This window comes from Podarcis cretensis (genome assembly GCF_951804945.1).
Source record: "Podarcis cretensis genome assembly, chromosome: 8".
NCBI classification, from domain to species: domain Eukaryota; kingdom Metazoa; phylum Chordata; class Lepidosauria; order Squamata; family Lacertidae; genus Podarcis; species Podarcis cretensis.
The window spans coordinates 71,889,088-71,909,912 of NC_137177.1; the positions used below are offsets into that span (position 1 = coordinate 71,889,088).

Here is a 20,825-nt window from a genome sequence, read left to right on the forward strand (position 1 = left end):
TATTGCTGCAATTCTACCAGCTATGTCTTGGTTTGCGACCAGTTTGTTATGATGATCTTCTAATAATTTTACATGACTCTCAAAGGTCAGTTGCTGAACTGCATGGGCTGGTTCAATACTTGGCAGTTATATATTTTTCAGGAATATGTGTGTGCAAAAACTGACATAATAATGCAAAGCATCAGCTGCTCACAGATGGGTGGCCAGTATGCATGTCTGCAATGATTTTTCATGAAATGAAAAGCTGAAAGGGGAAAGAAGGCAAATTTCTCAGCAAAAAAATGGGCCTGTAACGTTTTGTCTCATATTTCAGATTCTGCAAATGGACTATGCAACACCCACAAAATATAGTTCCTCTTGTTTATGTAATTGGATTATAAAACTGAATGGCCAAAGCTTTCTCTGATGAAGAGTGGTAATATCTATGTTTACACACGGTAGCTAATGACCTTAATATTCTTACTTTTAATGTCAAGAGGCTGAGGGACACAGTTAAGAGCTCTGATTTCTTATGAGCTCAGAGACAGTCATTTTTTTTTACATTATGGCTGGCCATAATGACAAACCTTTTAAGCATTCCTAGTTTGGTAATGAACAGTGCTGGATTTACGTATAAGCTAAACAAGCTATAGCTTAGGGCCCCACTTTCTTGGGGGGGCCCCAAAAAAATTAAAGGGAAAAAACTGGATGTACATTTCCAAAATATGATAAAAACAAATAAAATAAAACCTACATACAGCAACAGTGTTTTGTGTTGTGTAGGCTCCTATGATGTAAGTAATGGGCCCCGCCAGCTAGCCTGCTCCCTAAAATATCCCTGGTTTGCTCATTTCTACATATAAGGTGCTGAAATTAGGTCTATAAATTACCATATAGCATATATTCAACACAAAAAACAGCGACAATTTGTTGTTGACAAGGACAGCTGGACATATAAAGGGCCCCATTACCTTCAGTAGCTTAGGGCCTCATCAAACTTTAATCCGGCCCTGGTAATGAATATATTGCTGTGGGTTCAAGCCACACAAGAGCAGTAACCATAAATCTAAACTGTATAGTGGAACCTCCAAATTCATCAAGTGTAAACAAGACTCAGAACCTATGGATTACGATTTCTCCAAGCAGTGGGTCAGGACCTTGCCATGGCTGAGAGACAATCAATGACTGAAGCAGCCTATACTCCAATGATCTTCTGAACAAGAATTTCCTGAACCCTTAAAGCACATCCTCCAGCATGTTTTGGATCTTTGATTACAGTGGTACCTCGGGTTAAGAACTTAATTCGTTCTGGAGGTCCATTCTTAACCTGGAACTGTTCTTAACCTGAGGTACCACCTTAGCTAATGGGGCCTCCTGCTGCAGCCACTGCTGCTGCTGCCGCGCGATTTCTGTTCTCATCCTGAAGCAAAGTTCATAACCTGAGGTACTATTTCTGGGTTAGCGGAGTCTGTAACCTGAAGCGTATGTAACCTGAAGCATCTGTAACCCAAGGTACCACTGTACTGGCTGAGAGCAAAGCAAGCAGAAAGTTCTGAGATTAAGGATGGATTTATTCAAACAAGCTGTTGAGTTTCCAGGTACTAGTTCTGGTTTTTTTAAACATGTTTTAACTTTTCTTCTTTGCCTGCTCCATCTTCTGCTTGCTGCGATTGTTTCTGAACTACTGCTACGTATGTGAACCCTTTTGCCAGGCTGAGCAGCTCGTGAATTTTAATGCAACATCATTTTAAGTGCCCTACAAACAATACTTCCAGTACCATTGCTACATAATAAAAGATATCAAGGTCAATGATTTTACTGAATAGCATGTATCAACAAACTGAAAAAGGCAGCCGAGAAATGTCACATTATACACCAAAGTGAAACTTTTTAAACATTTGAAAATATCCAGAGGCAGAATGCCGTGTTTGAGATGTAATTAATGTGAACCTGGCATGATCCCCTCTACCTTCCATGCACATCTGGATAGGGGCAGTGGGGGGCGGCAATGGTGGTATTATATTTACTCAAACCAGACTCCTGTCACATCTGAACCTGGATCACAGCATCTTCAAAACATGATTAGCCTAAGGACATAATATTATTCCATAGCAACTTCAATCAGAGGCTCTCTTAGGACAAAATTGGCTCAAATCCTTGCCCAAGAATATGCCAGGAGGCCTAAAATATTAAATCGGGATGGGGACCATATGCTCAGTGTGGAAAATCTGGGAGAAGGTTAATGGAGATTAGGCAACACTAAAGCCATTTAAAAAGAAACTGGAGATAATTATCATCTCATCTTGTTTGTTTACATCTGTGGAATTTTTTTTAATGGCTAAAATATCAGCAATGGGTATTTCATCCAACTCAAATCTCCTTTTTAATTTTCTGTTACTACTAGCCAGAATATGAGGGTATGAGAGAAATCCCAGATGGTCTAATAAGGAACACTCAGAGGTAAATAGCTACTCCATTACTTGTTGCACACAAGTTGTATACTGGGATGTCCTGCATTTTTCAGTACAAATCTACGTATTAGAGGATTTTAATAGCCTAAGTTTAGGTTTGTTGTTGTTTAGTCGTTTAGTCGTGTCCGACTCTTCATGGCCCCATGGACCAGAGCACGCCAGGCACTCCTGTCTTCCACTGCCTCCCGCAGTTTGGTCAGACTCATGTTTGTAGCTTCGAGAACACTGTCCAACCATCTCGTCCTCTGTCGTCACCTTCTCCTTGTGCCCTCCATCTTTCCCAATATCAGGGTCTTTTCCAGGGAGTCTTCTCTTCTCATGAGGTGGCCAAAGTATTGGAGCCTCAGCTTCACAATCTGTCCTTCCAGTGAGCACTCAGGGCTGATTTCCTTAAGAATGGATACGTTTGATCTTCTTGCAGTCCATGGGACTCTCAAGAGTCTCCTCCAGCACCATAATTCAAAAGCATCAATTCTTCGGAGATCAGCCTTCTTTATGGTCCAGCTCTCACTTCCATACATCACTACTGGGAAAACCATAGCTTTTACTATACGGACCTTTGTTGGCAAGGTGATGTCTCTACTTTTTAAGATGCTGTCTAGGTTTGCCATCGCCTTTCTCCCAAGGAGCAGGCGTCTTTTAATTTCGTGACTGCTGTCACCATCTGAAGTGATCATGGAGCCCAAGAAAGTAAAGTCTCTCTTGGGCTCCATTTCTTCCCCTTCTATTTGCCAGGAGGTGATGGGTCCAGTGGCCATTATCTTCGTTTTTTGGATGTTGAGCTTCAGACCATATTTTGCGCTCTCCTCTTTCACCCTCATTAAAAGGTTCTTTAATTCCTCCTCACTTTCTGCCATCAAGGTTGTATCATCTGCATATCTGAGGTTGTTGATATTTCTTCCGGTGATCTTAATTCCAGCTTGGGATTCATCCAGCCCAGCCTTTCGCATGATGAATTCTGCATATAAGTTAAATAAGCAGGGAGACAATATACAGCCTTGCCGTACTCCTTTCCCAATTTCGAACCAATCAGTTGTTCCATATCCAGTTCTAACTGTAGCTTCTTGTCCCACATAGAGATTTCTCAGGAGACATATGAGATGATCAGGCACTCCCATTTCTTTAAGAACTTGCCATAGTTTGCTGTGGTCGACACAGTCAAAGGCTTTTGCATAGTCAATGAAGCAGAAGTAGATGTCTTTCTGGAACTCTCTAGCTTTCTCCATAATCCAGCGCATGTTTGCAATTTGGTCTCTGGTTCCTCTGCCTCTTCTAAATCCAGCTTGCACTTCTGGGAGTTCTCGGTCCACATACTGCTTAAGCCTGCCTTGTAGAATTTTAAGTATAACCTTGCTAGCATGTGAAATGAGTGCAATTGTGCGGTAGTTGGAGCATTCTTTGGCACTTCCCTTCTTTGGGATTGGGATGTAGACTGATCTTCTCCAATCCTCTGGCCACTGCTGAGTTTTCCAAACTTGCTGGCATATTGAGTGTAGCACCTTGACAGCATCATCTTTTAAAATTTTAAATTGTTCAGCTGGAATATCATCACTTCCACTGGCCTTGTTATTAGCAATGCTTTCTAAGGCCCATTTGACTTCACTCTCCAGGATGTCTGGCTCAAGGTCAGGAACCACACTACCTGGGGTATATGAGACATCCGTTTCTTTCTGGTATAATTCCTCTGTGTATTCTTGCCACCTCTTCTTGATGTCTTCTGCTTCTGTTAGGTCCTTTCTACTTTTGTCTTTTATTATGGAAATCTTTGTACGAAATGTTCCTTTCATATCTCCAATTTTCTTGAACAGATCTCTGGTTCTTCCCATTCTATTGTTTTCCTCTATTTCCTTGTGTTCCTCGTTTAAGAAGGCCTTCTTGTCTCTCCTTGCTATTTTTTGGAAATCTGCATTCAATTTTCTGTATCTTTCACTATCTCCCTTGCATTTTACTTGCCTTCTCTCCCCCGCTATTTGTAAGGCCTCGTTGGACAGCCACTTTGCTTTCTTGCATTTCCTTTTCATTGGGGTGGTTTTCGTTGCTGCCTCCTGTATAATGTTACGAGCCTCCATCCATAGTTCTTCAGGCACTCTGTCCACCAAATCTAAATCCTTAAACCTGTTTCTCACTTCCACTGTGTATTCATATGGGATTTGACTTAGATTGTATCTTACCGTCCCAATGGTTTTTCCTACTTTCTTCAGTTTAAGCTTGAATTTTGCTATAAGAAGCTGATAATCTGAGCCACAGTCAGCTCCAGGTCTTGTTTTTGCTGACTGTATAGAGCTTCTCCATCTTTGGCTGCAGAGAATATAATCAATCTGATTTCGATGCTGCCCATCTGGTGATGTCCATGTGTAGAGTCGTCTCTTGTGTTGTTTAAAAAGAGTGTTTGCAATGACCAGCTTGTTCTCTTGGCAGAACTCTATTAGCCTTTGCCCTGCTTCGTTTTGAACTCCAAGGCCAAACTTGCCAGTTGTTCCTTTTTATCTCTTGACTCCCTACTTTAGCATTCCAATCCCCTATAATGAGAAGAACATCCTTCTTTGGTGTCGTTTCTATAAGGTGTTGTAAGTCTTCATAGAATTGGTCAATTTCAGTTTCTTCAGCACCAGTGGTTGGTGCATAAACTTGAATTACTGTGATGTTTTGAGATTGCATCCCAGTACAGCTTTTGCCACTCTTTTGTTGACTATGAGGGCCACTCCATTTCTTTTACGGGATTCTTGCCCACAGTAGTAGATGTGATGGTCATCCAAACTGAATTCGCCCATTCCCGTCCATTTTAGTTCACTGATGCCCAGGATGTCAATATTTATTCTTGCCATCTCATTTTTGACCACATCCAACTTACCAAGGTTCATGGTTCTTACATTCCAGGTTCCTATGCAATATTTTTCTTTACAGCATTGGACTTTCCTTTCGCTTCCAGGCATATCCACAACTGAGCATCCCTTTGGCTTTGGCCCAGCCGCTTCATCAGCTCTGAATCTACTTGTCCTCCGCTCTTCCTCAGTAGCATGTTGGACTCCTTCTGACCAGAGGGGCTCATCTTCCAGCGTCATAACTTTTATACACCTGTTGTCTTTGTCCATGGAGTTTTCTTGGCAGGGCTACTGGAGTGGCTTGCCGGTTCCTGCTCCAGGTGGATCACGTTTGGTCAAAACTCTCCATTATGACCTGTCCATCTTGGGTGGCCCTGCACGGCATAGCTCATAGCTTCTCTGAGTTATTCAAACCCCTTCATCACGGCAAGGCAGTGATCCATGAAGGGTATCCATGAAGTTTAGGTAGCGGCAGGCTTTCTTCATTGTCACTATTGTTGAATTATAGGGAAGGATCCTGAAACACACACATGCCTACTGTGACCCACCAATCACCCAAAGATATGCCAGCAGACACCACTTGAATTTCTGCCCACCTCTGCTAATCTGTCACCAATGCTATGAAAATGCAAACAAAATTGAATTTCTCCCTCATCTCTAGTCCCACCAAGCATGGGTGATGGGAGCTGGTCCAACAACATATCCAGCTGCTGAAACAGTTTTGAGGAATCCCCAGGAGATTGACAGAAGAATAGGAGATATTTAAGAGTATCTATGTACACTGGTAGAAGATCACTAACGCTCCTGTGCTAATAACATCTGTGTCTTATTACAACAACCTCCCGCACCAGCCATCACCATCCAAAGCTAATTTAGCATTCAGGCTAATGCTAAATTGCAGTAGACTCTGAGCTGGTGCCTCGCGAATATTAATTAGAGCTGCTTTATTCCACTGACAATACAGGACAAGTTCCGGCACATCATACATTCAGTTTTGCCCATAGCAAGAGTATTCCAAGACTCGAGGGACATTTAGGGTCAGAGCAAAAGTTACCACAAATCCCCAAGTCCAGAAAATGAAACCCTTTCTTCTTCTTCTTCTTCTTCTTCTTCTTCTTCTTCTTCTTCTTCTTCTTCTTTTTTTTAAAGAGTACTGGGAAATATTTCTGGAAAACAACTGAACTGAAGAAATATTCTAATTCCGAGGCAATATTCGAGCTGATGCCCACTAGTGAGGGAGAAGTTCTGCATCTCCACTAGCTCCCCAAAACTCAGATGGCAAAGAGCTGGAGGCCTTAAGAATGTGGCAGCTAGCTAGACTGGTGACTGGAAGTGGCCGCCGAGACCATATAACACCAGTCCTGAAAGACCTACATTGGCTCCAGTATGTTTCCAGGCACAATTCAAAGTGTTGGTGCTGACCTTTAAAGCCCTAAATGGCCTTGGTCCAGTATACCCAAAAGAGCGTCTCCACCCCCATTGTTCTGCCCAGACACTGAGGTCCAGTACTGAGGGCCTTCTGGCGGTTTCCTCCCTGTGAGAAGTGAGGTTTCAGGGAACCAGGCAGAGGGCCTTCTCGGTAGTGGCACCCGCCCTGTGAAACATCCACCAGATGTCAAGGAAATAAACTACCTGACTTTTAGAAGACATCTGAAGGCAGCCCTGTTTAGGGATGTTTTTAATGTTTGATTGTATTTTTAATATTCCTTTGTGAGCCGTCCAGAGTGGCTGGGGAAACCCAGCCAGATGGACGGTGTATAAATAATAAATTATTATTAAGTTTGGTATTTTGAAAACCTCTCCTCAAAGATGGAACCACCCAGAGAAAAGGTGGCCCAGACAACCAGCTTGTTGTCAGCAATGCCTTGTTTCATAGAATCATAGAGTTGGACCCTGGGGGTCACCTGCTCCAAAGCCCTGCAATGTAGAAATCTCAACTAAAGCATCCATGACAGCTGGCCATCCAACCCCTGCTTGAAAACCTAGAATCATAGATTTGGAAGGGATCCCAAGGCTCATCTAGGCCCCCACCCCCCGCAATGCAGGCATCTCAGCTAGTATTTATTATTATTATTATTATTATTATTATTATTATTATTATTATTTCGGGATTTTTACATACATTATATTATCTCCTTCCAATTTTTTAATTTCCCATACAATTTTTCCTTCCCCTCTGTCCCCCCCACTCTCTATCCATTGGAAGGGTTCAAACAATTATCCTCAGCATAGCATCTTTAGTTTCCACCTAACGTCTTTTGTTTCAGTAGTTTCTATCCATTAAAGATAGGAGTTCCATCTGTTCCTTATCATGGTGGACTTGACCTTCCACGTTGTTTCCTGTGACGTTACTGCGACAATGTCCAACTGAATAAGTTCAAACAAATAACTATTCCATGCCTCTAATGTCCATTTTTCTCTATCTTTCCAACCTAAAGCTATTGTTGCCTTTCCCGCTAATATCATAGCTTTGAAAGTAAACTGGGGAAAAGGCATCTCAGCTAGTAAAAGAGAGTCCACCACCTCTCTTGGGATTCCATTCCACTGTCAGTTGTAGTATTTCTGCTCCTCTTCCCATGACTGTTATGGGGCAAGAGAAAGTTTAGTCCACTGAGTCGACTTTCAGCTAGCCATGGATGGTGCCTATTGGTGACTGGTAGGGTGAAAGGCAGGGAGACCAACAGTAGGTGGCGCCAGAGCCAATGAAAGGCAGGTGGTAATTGTCCCTATCCCCTTCCCAGCTGTGTTCTGCTAAGGCAACATGGAAGCTGCCAGAGCAGGTGCCACCCTCTGGGCTGGTTGTGAGAAGGCAGGCAGGCAGAGGCTGTTTGAGGCCAGACTGGGGGTCGGTGGGGCAGTGTCCCATTTGCCCAAACGGACCAGTTTCTATTGGTTTCAGCAAACAGCTACCCAGTGGGCCCTGATCATCACCTTTGTTTCCCTACAATGCAGTGCCCTGGAACTCCCGCCATTCTGTGGTGTTTAGCAGCCATTTTTGCTTACCCCCAATGACATGAAAATGTTATCTTGGGAGAAATTTGCATTAAAACGCCGACAAATTTTGTTGAGGATAAAAATAAATAAATCAGACATTTCTGCAGAAAGCACTGGATTTTAGATCTGAACAATGAACAATGGAGAGAAAGTGAATTAACAGATTCATCTATCCCTAATGATGGGACATGCCCACCACATGTGGAAGTAAGAACCATAATCCACACATCCCACATGGGAACCTGCAGTATACACCATAATTCCAGAGTTGTGATTTGCCAACTGTTCAGAGCATTTTCTCTCACATTAGCCATGATTTTTTAAGCCCATATTCCATCCCAATTTCACACCCCAGTGAAATTCACCACACTTCTGTGTGTGCCCTTCACCATCTTTTTTAATCCGTATCTTATACAAAGACTAACCCTTTAATGGGTATCCATAGGATTTTTTAATGTTGGGGGGGGGAGAGAGAGCAGGAAAATTTAAACACTAAAACAGGGACCACACTAGAATCCCACAAACACAGCATGAAAAGAATAGAGCCTGTAAAGTTGGCCATATAGTCTGACCCTCTGCCATATATCTCAGGTTCTACAAATGCTAGAAACTTAGTAGTACAAATGCTACTCTCTTTTTTAAAAAGGAAGAAACTAGGAAAGGTGGGGAACTTGCAACTGTGATTCACTCAGGAGGACAATTGCCTCCATCACCCACCTACCCATTAATCTTTTAATGGTCTGGCAGGAAATATTTACTAAATGATCAAAAGGTGTTAAGATCCCTTGGCAGTGGAAAGTAAAGGTAACCACCGACCACCTGATCGGCAAGTCCTAGGCTCTGTGGTTTAACCCACAGCGCCATCCACGTCCCAGTGGAAAGTAAGCCAAGATTTAATTTGAACCAAGACCTTCCCAGATTAAGCAGCTCATCTTGGGGTTTCTCACCTGTCATGGGACATCTCTCTTCCTCCCCGCCCCCAGGGAAATCCCGGAGTCTGTACATTTCTGCCACCTCTCCTTCCTTCAAGCCGAAGCCTGTCCTGGCAATCTGAAATCCCCGGCACATCGTAATCAGAATTATAGGTGACAAAAGCTGGGGAGAGCGTTCTGTACCGATGGCTTCAGAAAACAAGTTGTTCAATGTTGTTAAGGTTTCTAGGCTTCAGAAGTAAAACGGGACTGCCTGCTGAACACAATTGTATACGTTTCGCCCATTCCATAATTGCCAGAAATAGCAATCAAACTGGGGACGTGTCAAAAGTTTAGCTTTGAGCCACCCACCACCACTGTGGGCTCCTTCCGCATTAAGAACAGATTGCTGAAACACCAATTCACATAGTTAGTGATTCAGTACAGGGCACCATTGGTTGAACACCAGTAATATGGACACCTTAGGTTGTCTCCAGCTAAATCCTGCTTAGAGCAGACCAGATGTAACTCGTGTGCAAATTAACATTGACTTCAATGGGTTTATTCTGAGTAGGACTAAAAGTGGGGCTAACAGGGGTCCCATTCAGCTCAGCATCCTTATTCAACAAGTTGGTTTATAGGACCCTAATAGCTTTGTCTTTTCCTGGTTTGGGGATAACCACTATCCTGGATCTGTGCCAAGGGACAGGCACTGCTCCCCACCCCACTGAATGCTACCTTTGCTCAGGAAGGTAGTGAGGATTGGGTCCAGTGGGAGAGGCACAGAGTAGTATCAATAGCTGTGAGCAGGAGGTGGATACTTTGAAAGCACATTCTGCACCAAGAGATCTCCAGAACCTGGATCTGCCATTGGCGATGAGGAGAGAATAGGGAATCCTACACCTTCCACCAAACCTTGCTCGCTGCCCATCCTAGGACCCAGGAGACCTGGGTTCAAATCCCCGTTCAGCCTCGAAACTTCTTTAGTGGCGGATGAACCCCTCAGAAACAAATAGGTTAAATAATCTTTATTTTGAGTTGTGTCAGTTGGTTTTACAAATAGATTTTAAATTATTTGCAATATATATATTTATATATATATATTTATGTATATATAAGAAATATTACAAACAAACCGACAACAACAAAAAAACAACAACAACCCTTGACAAAAAAAAACCTCTCCCCCCCCCCCTTTTAGCCCTGTATAATAAGGGCTGGAAATTAAAATATGTTCTCTTTTTTATAAAATAAAAAAGGTGTCTTGATAAATTCTTCCCTTGTTTTCTTTCTCGATAAAATGTACATCCATTGTAATAAATGATAGTGTGTGTGTGTGTGTGTGTGTGTGTGTGTGTGTGTGTGTGTTTAAAGCAAGAATTTTAAAAGGGTGGGCTTTTTCTGTTTAACTCTGAACAGAGTTTATGTTCTCTAATTTTGTTTAAAACATATTTTTTAAAAAGTATTTTGCATGGCAGTGCAAAAACATACAGGCAAACAAACAAACAAAGGGGGTGGAAAGCAATAGGAAGCGGTCATTCCACAGGTGCTATGTACAGCTGACATTTGAAGCATCATAAAATTATTATTTTTAGCTGACATTTCTGGGGGAAATGACAACTCTCCCCCTGCCCCCCCCCCCGAGTTATTATGGAGCTATGCAAAGGCAATGAAAAACATTTTCCTGCCTGTTCTACGATTAGCTGCCTGAACCCCTTTTCCTAAATGAGTAGTTAAAACGGGAAAGAAAGAGAATTACTTGGACTTCCCTGAGGGTTCACGCTTCCGCTTGTCCTGTTCTGAAAAAGCACGAGCTTGAGCCATTTCTCGCTTGTACCGTTGCTTTCAGGGGTAAGGGGCAGCTTTTCCAAAGGGGTTGTGAAGTCCTCACCACTGAGAACAGCATCGGAAGTCGCTTTATACTGAGCCAGACCACTGGCACACTTCGCTCAGTGGTCCATGCTGACCGGCCAGGGTCTCAGGCAGCGTGTTCTCTCTCCAGACTTCATTGGAGATGCTTGGGATTGAACCCGGGACTTCTGCATGCCAGGCAGATGCTCTGCCACTGAGCTATGGCCCTTCCCTGAAGACGCAGGGTCATAATAAGCTGCTTTATACTGAGTCAAACCACCGGTCCACCCATTGCCTACTGCTGATTGGCAGTGGTCCTCCAGCGTTTCAGAAGGTCTCTGGTCTTGCCCCAGCCCTAACCACAGATGCTGGGGATTGACCCTGGAGCCTTCCTGCATGCAAAGCCACTGAGCTACAGCTCCTATAGCATCAAAAGTTCCACGACAGGGATGCTGGAGCCATCAGGTCTTCACAACTTCCAACACAGAAAGGAGACCTTACCTGCACCTACTGGACTAATGTGCAGATAGGAGTTCACTGAACTACTGGCTTTTGAACTTCACAGATGCTTCAAGAGGCTCAAAAAAACTTATCTCTTAAAAAAAAATGCATGCTGCAAATTGAATGCAAACTTTCCATGCTGATTTAAAAAATGTGTGTATATTATCAGAGGTTAACGTGAGACAGGCTTGTGAGTGGACACATGCAAAAGCGAGAGAGGCTGGAAGTTAGGTGGAGTCGCCCATCTCTACTCCAGTGGAGGCTGACACGTTCGGGCAATTGGGCACTGAACCACTAACCTCTGTCTGCACTCAGGCAGAACCTGTCTTTCTGCCTTCCTACTTACAGACAGCCCTGGGGATTTGAACCACCCGCCAGGCCAATGGGAGGTAGGGTCAGAGCCAACTCATACTATTTTTGCTCCCCTCCTCCTTCTTCCTGCTGAGATCTACCATGGGCATCACTGAAGAGGAGGAAGCTGACAGCTGGACCAGGTGGAAGTAAGAAGGCAATGCAGGCGAGAGCTGGCTGAGAGGCAGACTGAGGTTGACAGGGCAGTGCCCCGTTTGCCCCGATGGGCAGCCTCCACTGGAGAAGAGGCAGAAGATTCCCACAGGCAAGCAGTGCAGGGAACAGGAAGTGAGGAAGGCCAAAATGGCTGGGGAATATGTCCCAAAGGCTGGAGACAGGCCATTGCAGTCACATACAATGAAAAAGTGTTAAAGGTAACATGCTAAAGACATGGCTGCCCAGGGCGAGTGCATTTCCCCCAGCTCTGCCCCAGAAAAACAATCAATCAATCAATCAATCAATCAATTAAGCAGGTCTTTCACACCACTCTCAGCTATACAGAAAAACAAGGGCAGAACAAGCGCCGGAGCTTTTGCATGTTCCAAATGCTGCTTTGGCTTCCGCAACTGAAGTCAGGCTGTAGCACAATGGTGGGAAATCTCAGGCATTTCTATCTGGACCTCAGGATTTGCCCCAGGCCACACAGCCTTTACTCAGACCACATCCCTCACTTTGCTCTGCTTTGCGAACCAAATATTTTTGCCTGGCTGGAATGTGCCCTTTAACTTATGCTTCTTGCTTGGATGGAGAGACTGAGGTTAGTGTGTGTGTGTGTGTGTGTGTGTGTGTGTGTGTGTGTGTGTAGAAACTAGCTTCACCCACTTTTGCCTTTTGCTCCACCCACCACAAGAACGTGGCCCTCAAAAGGTTGCCCAGAAGGGAATGTGGCCCTTGGGTTGAATAGAGTTTCCCCAACCCTGTTGTAGTAGCTTCAGTGGGAAGATTAAGGCAGCAACTGGCATCAGCTTTAAGTCCAACGCATACTGAAGACTCGCCTTACCAAGAAAAGAAAAAAGGGGAACTCAGACAGGAAGAGAGAATGGTCATGCAGATCCACAGACATGTTTCCCAGGGGAAATGGGGGGGGGGCATCTTTGCAGGATCTATTCCCTTCCCCCAGGAACATTCTGGTTGCCCATTGCCCATATTGCATGCTACAAATTTGCATTATTAGTATTAGTATTAGTATAATTTTCCACACACATAAATTGTCCTTTGGAGGCTGGGAGCAGGAGGGGGAGAAGTGCTATCCTCGGACGAGGGCTCTTTGCGTCCTGTGCGTTTTATTAAAAATATATATATGTGTGTATGGTTTGTTTGTTTGTTTTGTTGGTTTTGCTCTTACAGGAATGTAAACATCAAGCTTGTTCAGCCCTTCCCAGCGTTAGAGTTTGAAAATAAAGACGACTTCGGTGTCACGGTTCAAGTCAGCTTGGTTCTTGAGTGGGGATGTAAACAGGCCGGCGGAGGCCGTGTCCATACAGGCCCCTTTGGTGAAGCAGCAGGCCCCTTCGGGGTTCCCTCGCTCCTCAATGGGGCTCCCCTTGTTCAGTGCCAGGCTCTTCAGCCTCTGCCTCTCCTGTGCCTGCTTGGCCCGGTTGGCGATGTACCTCACTCTGCTCTGGCTCCTGGATGAAGACCTTCGGAGGAGGCCCACCCCTTCCTCTTCCTCCTCGGACTCAATTGGCTCGAGGCTGGTAGGGGAAGTGATGTCGTTCTCCTGCTGGAAGGTGGTTAGCTTCTTCAGGCGCTCCGTGAGAGGGTCCAGGGGCTTTGCCGAGGACCTGGCTGCCGCACAGTGCCGCTGCTCCCTCATCGACCGGGTGATGAAGCTCCGGCTGATGCTGCGGTACTTGCCCTCAAAGACGGACGTGATGTCATCCGAGGTCAGGTCACCAAGGCTTTTCGACTTGGCCTGGTCGCTCTCCTGGCCTTTCGGCTTCAGGCAGGACTGCTTGAGGCTCTCCATATACAACCGGCTCCAGGTGTGCCTTCTGGGTAGGGACGGCAACCCTAGCTCAAGACCCTTGGCTAGTGGTCTAGGGCGCAGCTCATCCTCTGTGGGTTGGCCTGACCTCAAGTTGGGATTGGATTTGCTCTTGGTCACCATGGGCATTTCACGCCCGGAAGCGGCACTGGCAGACCACGGGCGTGCACCTCTCCTCTCGGGGATGACTTTGAAGTTCTCGTGCTGGATTCCAAGGTCTGGGAGGCTTTTGCGGGTGAGGTTGGGCATGGAGAGGTCTATGACCGTATCGTTGGAGGACATGCTAGAAGAGGAAGACATGCTGTCCCTGTGACTGCTGGAGTCCAGCTTGCTCCAGATACGGTCATTCACTGTGGCATCAGAGTACACTGCAGCTGTTGGTGAGAAGTCACCAGGAGACCTCATTGGAACTGAGCAGTCACAAAGGTTCTGCCCTTCGCTTTTCGACCTCCTCACTATCACACGAGACATGTAGGGGACTGCGGCACCTTGAGTTACCTGGGGAGAATCTCGAGGTGAAGCTAGCGTGGTGCTCTCCACGTTGCATTGTTGCGGTTGCCTAGCTGCATTGCTGGCCTTCTTGTCCACTCTCTCAACATCCATCAGTTCTTCAGCCATGTCATCTCTCTTATTCTGGCAACTATGGGTAGAATGAGGCCCAAGGTTGGCCAACGCTACATCATCCTGAGTTTGTGAACCAGCTTGACCTCCATCACCTTCTTGTTTCTCGTTTCTCCTAACATTTTTTGGTCCCAGAATACTTGTGATGGTTGGGCTGGGAGCAAGGAACCTTCTGTCCTCTGAAACCACCACCGTATGCTGTGGAAGAGGAACTCTCTGAAGCTGATCTGACGGGTCATGGGAATTATCAGGCACAGACCCTTCCTTGGGATCACTAGCAGGAGCAGTGGGCAGAGAAAGGCAAAAAGGAGCAGGCTGGTCCTCATTGGCAACAAAGGGCTCTTCACTGATGGTCTCCAGGCTACATAATGAAGTGACTGACCTCTGCATTGAGAATTGGCGGACATCTGTAGGAAGAAGGAAAGCAGTGAATGAGACTGATCAGTTACTGAATGAATTCTTTTGCAGCTACAACTCTAATACATCAGACACAATACGTATAAGGTTGTATCCAACTAAATTATACTTCAAGTAGACCCATGGAAATTAAGGAACCTAAGTTAGTCGTGTCCATTAACTTCAATAGGTCGGGCTAGCATTGGATTCAACCCATAATCCACAGAGAATAGATTCAAAACAGCTTGTCCATTGGAAGAATATCAGGTCGTTCTGGGCGATACTTGCCTCTCCCTCATCCCAAACTGTCTTAGAAAATGGAGGGTAGTAAAAGCTGTGACTCCTCCCTACTCTGCCTGGGGCACATACCTTTTAGGGATGGGGGATAATTTCTGTTCATTTTGCATTTAAAGGCAAACTTACATAATTCACACTTTCTGACAAAATACACAAACTGAACCCAGCCCTCCATTCCAAATGCTGCGGTGCAATTTTCCAGGTAAGTAATGTGCACGGAAATGAAAATAGGTGAAGTGTGCAGCTTGATGCATACACAGATGAAGATAACACACAAAAATGTGTTAAGGGAAATTGCTTTGCAAAATTGAGTGCATTAGAGAAAAAGGAAGGTGTCTCCCTTCATTCCCAGCTCCTCCTGCAGCGTAGTGCCCTACCAGAGGAGATAGGCGGTACATCTCTGTTTGCACATTGCATATAGAGACAGAACACTCCTACCACCTCTTGCTTGACCTGGCTTCTCTGGTAAACGTGCATGCTATAGGAAAGCACAAGAGGATAGGATTTCCCCTATCCCATTCCTTTATTGTCCTGTGTGGGTTTGGTCTGCTCTGATTTCCAATGCTCCAGAATTTTGAACAAGGATGACTTCTAAAATTAGTGCAGGAATTTGAGCATGCACAGCTTGCCATAGCTTGCAACTCCTTTAGTTCTCGATGCACTTGTGTGTACCAAATTAAAAACAACAACACTACAGGAAGGTAATTTTTGATGCATGATTGTATCAAGATTCTTTCTGTGCTGTGTTTTACCGACACGTGCATGCACTCCGACACATTGGCAAAACTCCCCACAAAAAAATAATATTTACTGATGCAATTGAGTACACGATCACTACAAATTGTCTTCTTGCAGTGTTTTACCAATGCACATATTGGGGGATACTGGGGAGAAGGCGGGTGGGGAGAGGGTAAGGGAGACCATGAATGAACTGAAGGTTGTGGCAAACTTTTCATCTGCAGTGTTCTGTACTATAAATCTGAAAAATTAATAAATAATAATAATAAAGTGGAACTGAGGGTTCCTAATGAACTCTGGAAGCTTGTAGGCTTGCCAGAGGCATCTGGTTGGCCACTCTGAGAAGAGGATGCTGAACTAGATGGGCCATTGGCCTGATGCAGCCGGGATCTTCTGATGTTCTTAAGCAAAGGCATGGAATTCAGAATTCCAAAATCCAGGTTTATAACATTAGGATGAAGAGAATGCTGGAGGGATCACTTCCCAAGTGCAAGACACGTGTGACCAAGTTTCCTTCCGTATGCCTAATTCCTTACAGGTCAAGGTGGTGATTCCGGAACTCTGGTTGCCAAAAAGCCACTCCCGACATAAGGAAGGGGGGGCATTGGGGGCTCACGCCCCATCTACATCCTTGCAGGGCTGGCTGCAGCCCCGCGGGACTTGGGGAATCCCGGGATTCATTAGTATTCATCATTCACTGCGCCAGCCAATCGGCTGGTGGCGGGGGCGGGCTTAGTGGGGGCATTTAAGGTTGGGGCAGCCCATGCTCGCCCCTTTCTTTTCTTTCAGCCAGCTGTGGTTTTCCACCCACCCACCCTCTAGGTTTTCATTTGGACTTTGCTATGGGCTTCAGTGGGACGCAGGTGGCGCTGTGGGTTAAAGCCTCAGCGCCTAGGACTTGCCGATCGAAAGGTCGGCGGTTCGAATCCCTGCGGCGGGGTGCGCTCCCGCTGCTCGGTCCCAGCGCCTGCCAACCTAGCAGTTCGAAAGCACCTCCGGGTGCAAGTAGATAAATAGGGACCGCTTACCAGCGGGAAGGTAAACGGCATTTCCGTGTGCGGCTCTGGCTCGCCAGAGCAGCGATGTCACGCTGGCCACGTGACCCGGAAGTGTCTCCGGACAGCGCTGGCCCCTGGCCTCTTAAGTGAGATGGGCACACAACCCCAGAGTCTGTCAAGACTGGCCCGTACGGGCAGGGGTACCTTTACCTTTACCTTTATGGGCTTCAGTTGGTCGCTGCAAGGGGCCTGGTAGGAGTTTTTCATTTGGCCAATTGGCAGTATTTTGGAAGCCACTTGGTTTTTTCGCCTACCTCGTAGCAAAATGTCACAACACCTTTGGTTTTGGTGGTTAGGCATTGGCAGGGGTATTATTATGCAAATGAGTTGGGGGGAGGAACGCCATCACCTCCCCCAAATGTTGAAGGGTAGTTCGTTAAAGGACTTCGGGGGGCGTCGCCTCGTCTGAAACCTATGGAGGCTAGGGCCTAAAGCGCGCTCCCGAGCGGTAACCCCTCGGGGAGCGCCTAGGGATGTGCATCTCGGGGGCTCCCCCTGTTGGTGCTTAACCCTTCCCGGTTTTATGCCGGTTAGTCTGATAGGGCCAATGCCTAAAGCCAATACCGCTCTTACCTGTAATCAATAAAGTTGTGGCCATTTTTCGCCCATTAACCTAAATTCTTGTGTCTGGTGTCTTTATTTATTCCATCTGTGGGAGGGGGCGGGAATCGCCACGCAACTCCACATTGGCTATCAAAGGTTGCTTCCCCCACCCTCCAAGAAATCTCACATCAGCTGAAGACACACACACACTCGCACATGCTTTGGGGAAACAGTGATAAGGGTGGCATCCAACCAACACATCTCGGCAGTGCAAGGAATTAAGTTTGCCCAATGGAACTTTCTCTCTTCTCCTGCCCTGCACACCCACTAAATGTGGAGTAGTGTTCTTTTGCGGGGGAGGGGGTACTGGGTGCACGTGAGCAGAGGAGAAAGGTGAAGTTCCTTTGTGCAAGGGTAACATTCCTTGTGTTGACAGGATATGTCAGTTGGATACCGCCCAGTGCCAGTAATATATTTCTTATGTAATCAGCATAACATAGGATTAAAAAAGGGGAGGTGAGTAAGGGCGAGGGGCTGAATCAAATCCATGCATGACATTTTTTCAAGAAATCATGCAGAAGTTGGAAAAGGGAAGCACAGAAAGATAAAGGAAGGAGGGGGAAATCAAGCAATACTGCACTTAAACCAGCGATGCTCAACAGTTACCTGTAATTTGCTCATCCTTTCAGTTCTTAACTACAGAGACAAGAGATTGCATGTGGAATAATAGGACAGAACACAGGAGAGAAAAAAACCACAGTTAGTTCAGGAAAGGGTGAACACAGGAGAAGGAATAAATTAGTAGGGATAAGTAAGGGGGAATAAAATCCATTTGGATAAGCTTCTGGTAGGATCCTGAGAATTCTTTTTTTTGACCAACCAGAGGTTTCCAGGCCAAATCGTTAATCAAGGACAGTAAATCATTTGCCCACCGTTCTAAAAACAAGAATAAGAAAGGTGGATGGTTTTAAGTTGTAAGAAAGAGAGATCCCTCACGTTTTAATGCTATGTTTCTCATTTGGATTTTGTACAGAAGGATGAGTCTGGGAATGTTGGGTGTCAAATCCATAACAGAAATAACTCAATTGCCTGGCCACTTGGGGCTACAAAAGGTGGCCCATTTTTTTTGTGGGCCACCTGGCTCCCAAAATCCACTGCTGTGTCAGGCCAACAGACTAGGTCATAGGAATCCACAAGCTGATGATCCCCAATTTACGGTGCAATGTTGTGCCTTCTCTACTCAGAAGCAGGACCCATTGAGTTCAATGAAACTTAGTCCCAGCTAACTGCAGCCAAAGGCTATAATCCTATACACACTGGCACTGGAGCAGCTGGTCCCACTGAACTTAATGGGGCTTACTTCTCTACATAGACACACATAGGATTACTCTGCATGCCGATTTGTGCTGCGACACCTGCAAAAGTATCACATTGAAACAAATAAAAAAAATTAATCAAATGAAACCTAAGATAAATTAGACTCCCAACCAAAGGGGATCTTTGTACCCATATTCAACATTTATACCAGGATCCTAGCATGTAATTGCTGTCAATACTGATAGAGAATTAGTTCCCTTGTTCCTTATTTCTGCATGATCCTCTGGTTGGACTGGAAAACAAATCTCAGAATCATACTTATGCATTACATGATTAAAACAAAGAGACAGAGATGCGCAGACAAACCACAAAAATATATAGAAGGATTTGCTACACCGGCAATGATTTTGTACGTCACAGAAACCAATGCACATCTAAAACTGAGCACATCTAGAAAGAACTGATGGCTGTGTGTGTGTGTGTTTTTACTCCCCTTGCCCACACTAAACGGAGAGCTACCACAGCAAAATTAAAACAAAGCGCGGGGACTTCTAAGGGGAAACTGAAATGACGACACGATCTAAAGCGGATGGGTGGGGTGAAGAAGATCTGGTCTTACCAGTAAAGAATATAGGGGATTTACTTCGAATTTCCTCCAGTTTCTCAGCAAACAAGGCATTCATTTCCCTCTGAAGGGTGCCCGCCTGTTTTCTGGAGGTCTCGGACAAACGTTTGGGGAAGTCGGGGCTTCCGAGGCTCTCTAAGCTGCTGGAGCTGGAGGACATGGAGCCATTGCTGGTGGTGACCAGGTTGACCGTGCTTCCATATTTGCCACCGGGCTGGGCCTGCCACCTCTGCCGGGAATGGCCTTTCGCCCCGTGACATTTGGAGTCCCCGTTTTTCTTCCCTGAGGTCGCAAAGGGCTGGCAGGTCCTGGGCAGGTTATCGGCGCCAGCCCTGCACAGGCGCAGGTCTGGCTGCTGCGGCCTGGGCTGCTGCTCCTGGACCCCCCAGCTTTTAAGCTCTAACCTCTCCTCGCCTCCAGCCAGGCTGCCGTACTCATTACAGTGCGAAGCGTCGTTGGGGGTGGGCCGAGCGTCGCTGTGGTCGCCCCACTTGCACTCTAAATCGGGGCTCTCGTTCAGGCCTATCATGCACTTCATGCAGTTGGTGGCCACGCCGATCCTACCCGATCCATTGATGGCGCAGCGGGCAAAGACGCCCTGCTTCTCGCTAGGAGGCTCCTGCAGGCGGACCCGGTTGGACCTCCGGACCGGCTCGCTGAAGGTCGCGTCCCTTTGCGCGCGGCTTTCGCCCTTGCCGAAACTCTGAGCCTTACCTTTCAACCCTTTGCCTTGAGCCTCCCTGGGGACACCGTCTCCGAGAGAGGGTGCCGGGGACCCGCATTCGGGCTCTTGGTCGAAACGAGGGAGGGAGGAGTCGTCCTCCAGTTCGCGGTCCTCGCCGTCCCCTTGGGAGCCGTGGTCTTTGGTGTCGATTGCAATCTCAGGGAAGCCCTTTTTGGTTTTCTTCTGGGTCTTGGTGGGCGCGCTGGCAGTCCGCCGTAAAATGTGGCTGCTAAAGGAGTGTTTGCGGTTGAGTTGGCCAGCAGCATGACTGTCTAGAGAGGCCTGCTTTGGATTTCTGAGAAACAGGCCTTTTAAGCCCAGAGCTTGCTTGGCCTGGAAAAGAGAATAAGAGGGAGAGAAGAAAAAAACACCCGTAACAGAAGATGTGCATTTCTCTCCCCCAGTGCACAAAGAAACAAAAGGTTAGTGATGTGCAACGTGGTGTTATTAACCTCATGGGTAGCATCACCTATCCAGGTTGGGCTGGAAGACAGAATGAGGAGGAAGGTATGAGTTGCAAGTTTGGGGTTTCACACTTCTGTCGTCCTGCTAATCCCCCTCCCCAATCGACCCACCAGCCACTTCATTCTGGTTCACTAATGACACTTGCGTGTTTACACATACAGCTTATATGCATGC

The 20,825-nt window shown here is 46.1% G+C and overlaps 1 protein-coding gene across 6 annotated transcripts in view; it reads right to left on the minus strand.

Moving 5' to 3' along the window:
- Window positions 1–10,190: 10,190 nt before the first annotated feature.
- PLCH2 (phospholipase C eta 2) overlaps window positions 10,191–20,825 on the minus strand; it is a 310,582-nt gene continuing 299,947 nt past the window's right edge. For all 6 annotated transcript variants that reach the window (XM_079986753.1, XM_079986749.1, XM_079986750.1 and 3 more), the window contains 2 exons: window positions 20,177–20,519; window positions 10,191–14,895 (listed from right to left, as the gene is read on the minus strand). In XM_079986753.1, the coding sequence (XP_079842879.1) occupies window positions 13,265–14,895; window positions 20,177–20,519 (1,974 nt within the window). In that variant the 3' untranslated portion in view covers window positions 10,191–13,264. The remainder of the gene's footprint in view (window positions 14,896–20,176; window positions 20,520–20,825) is intronic.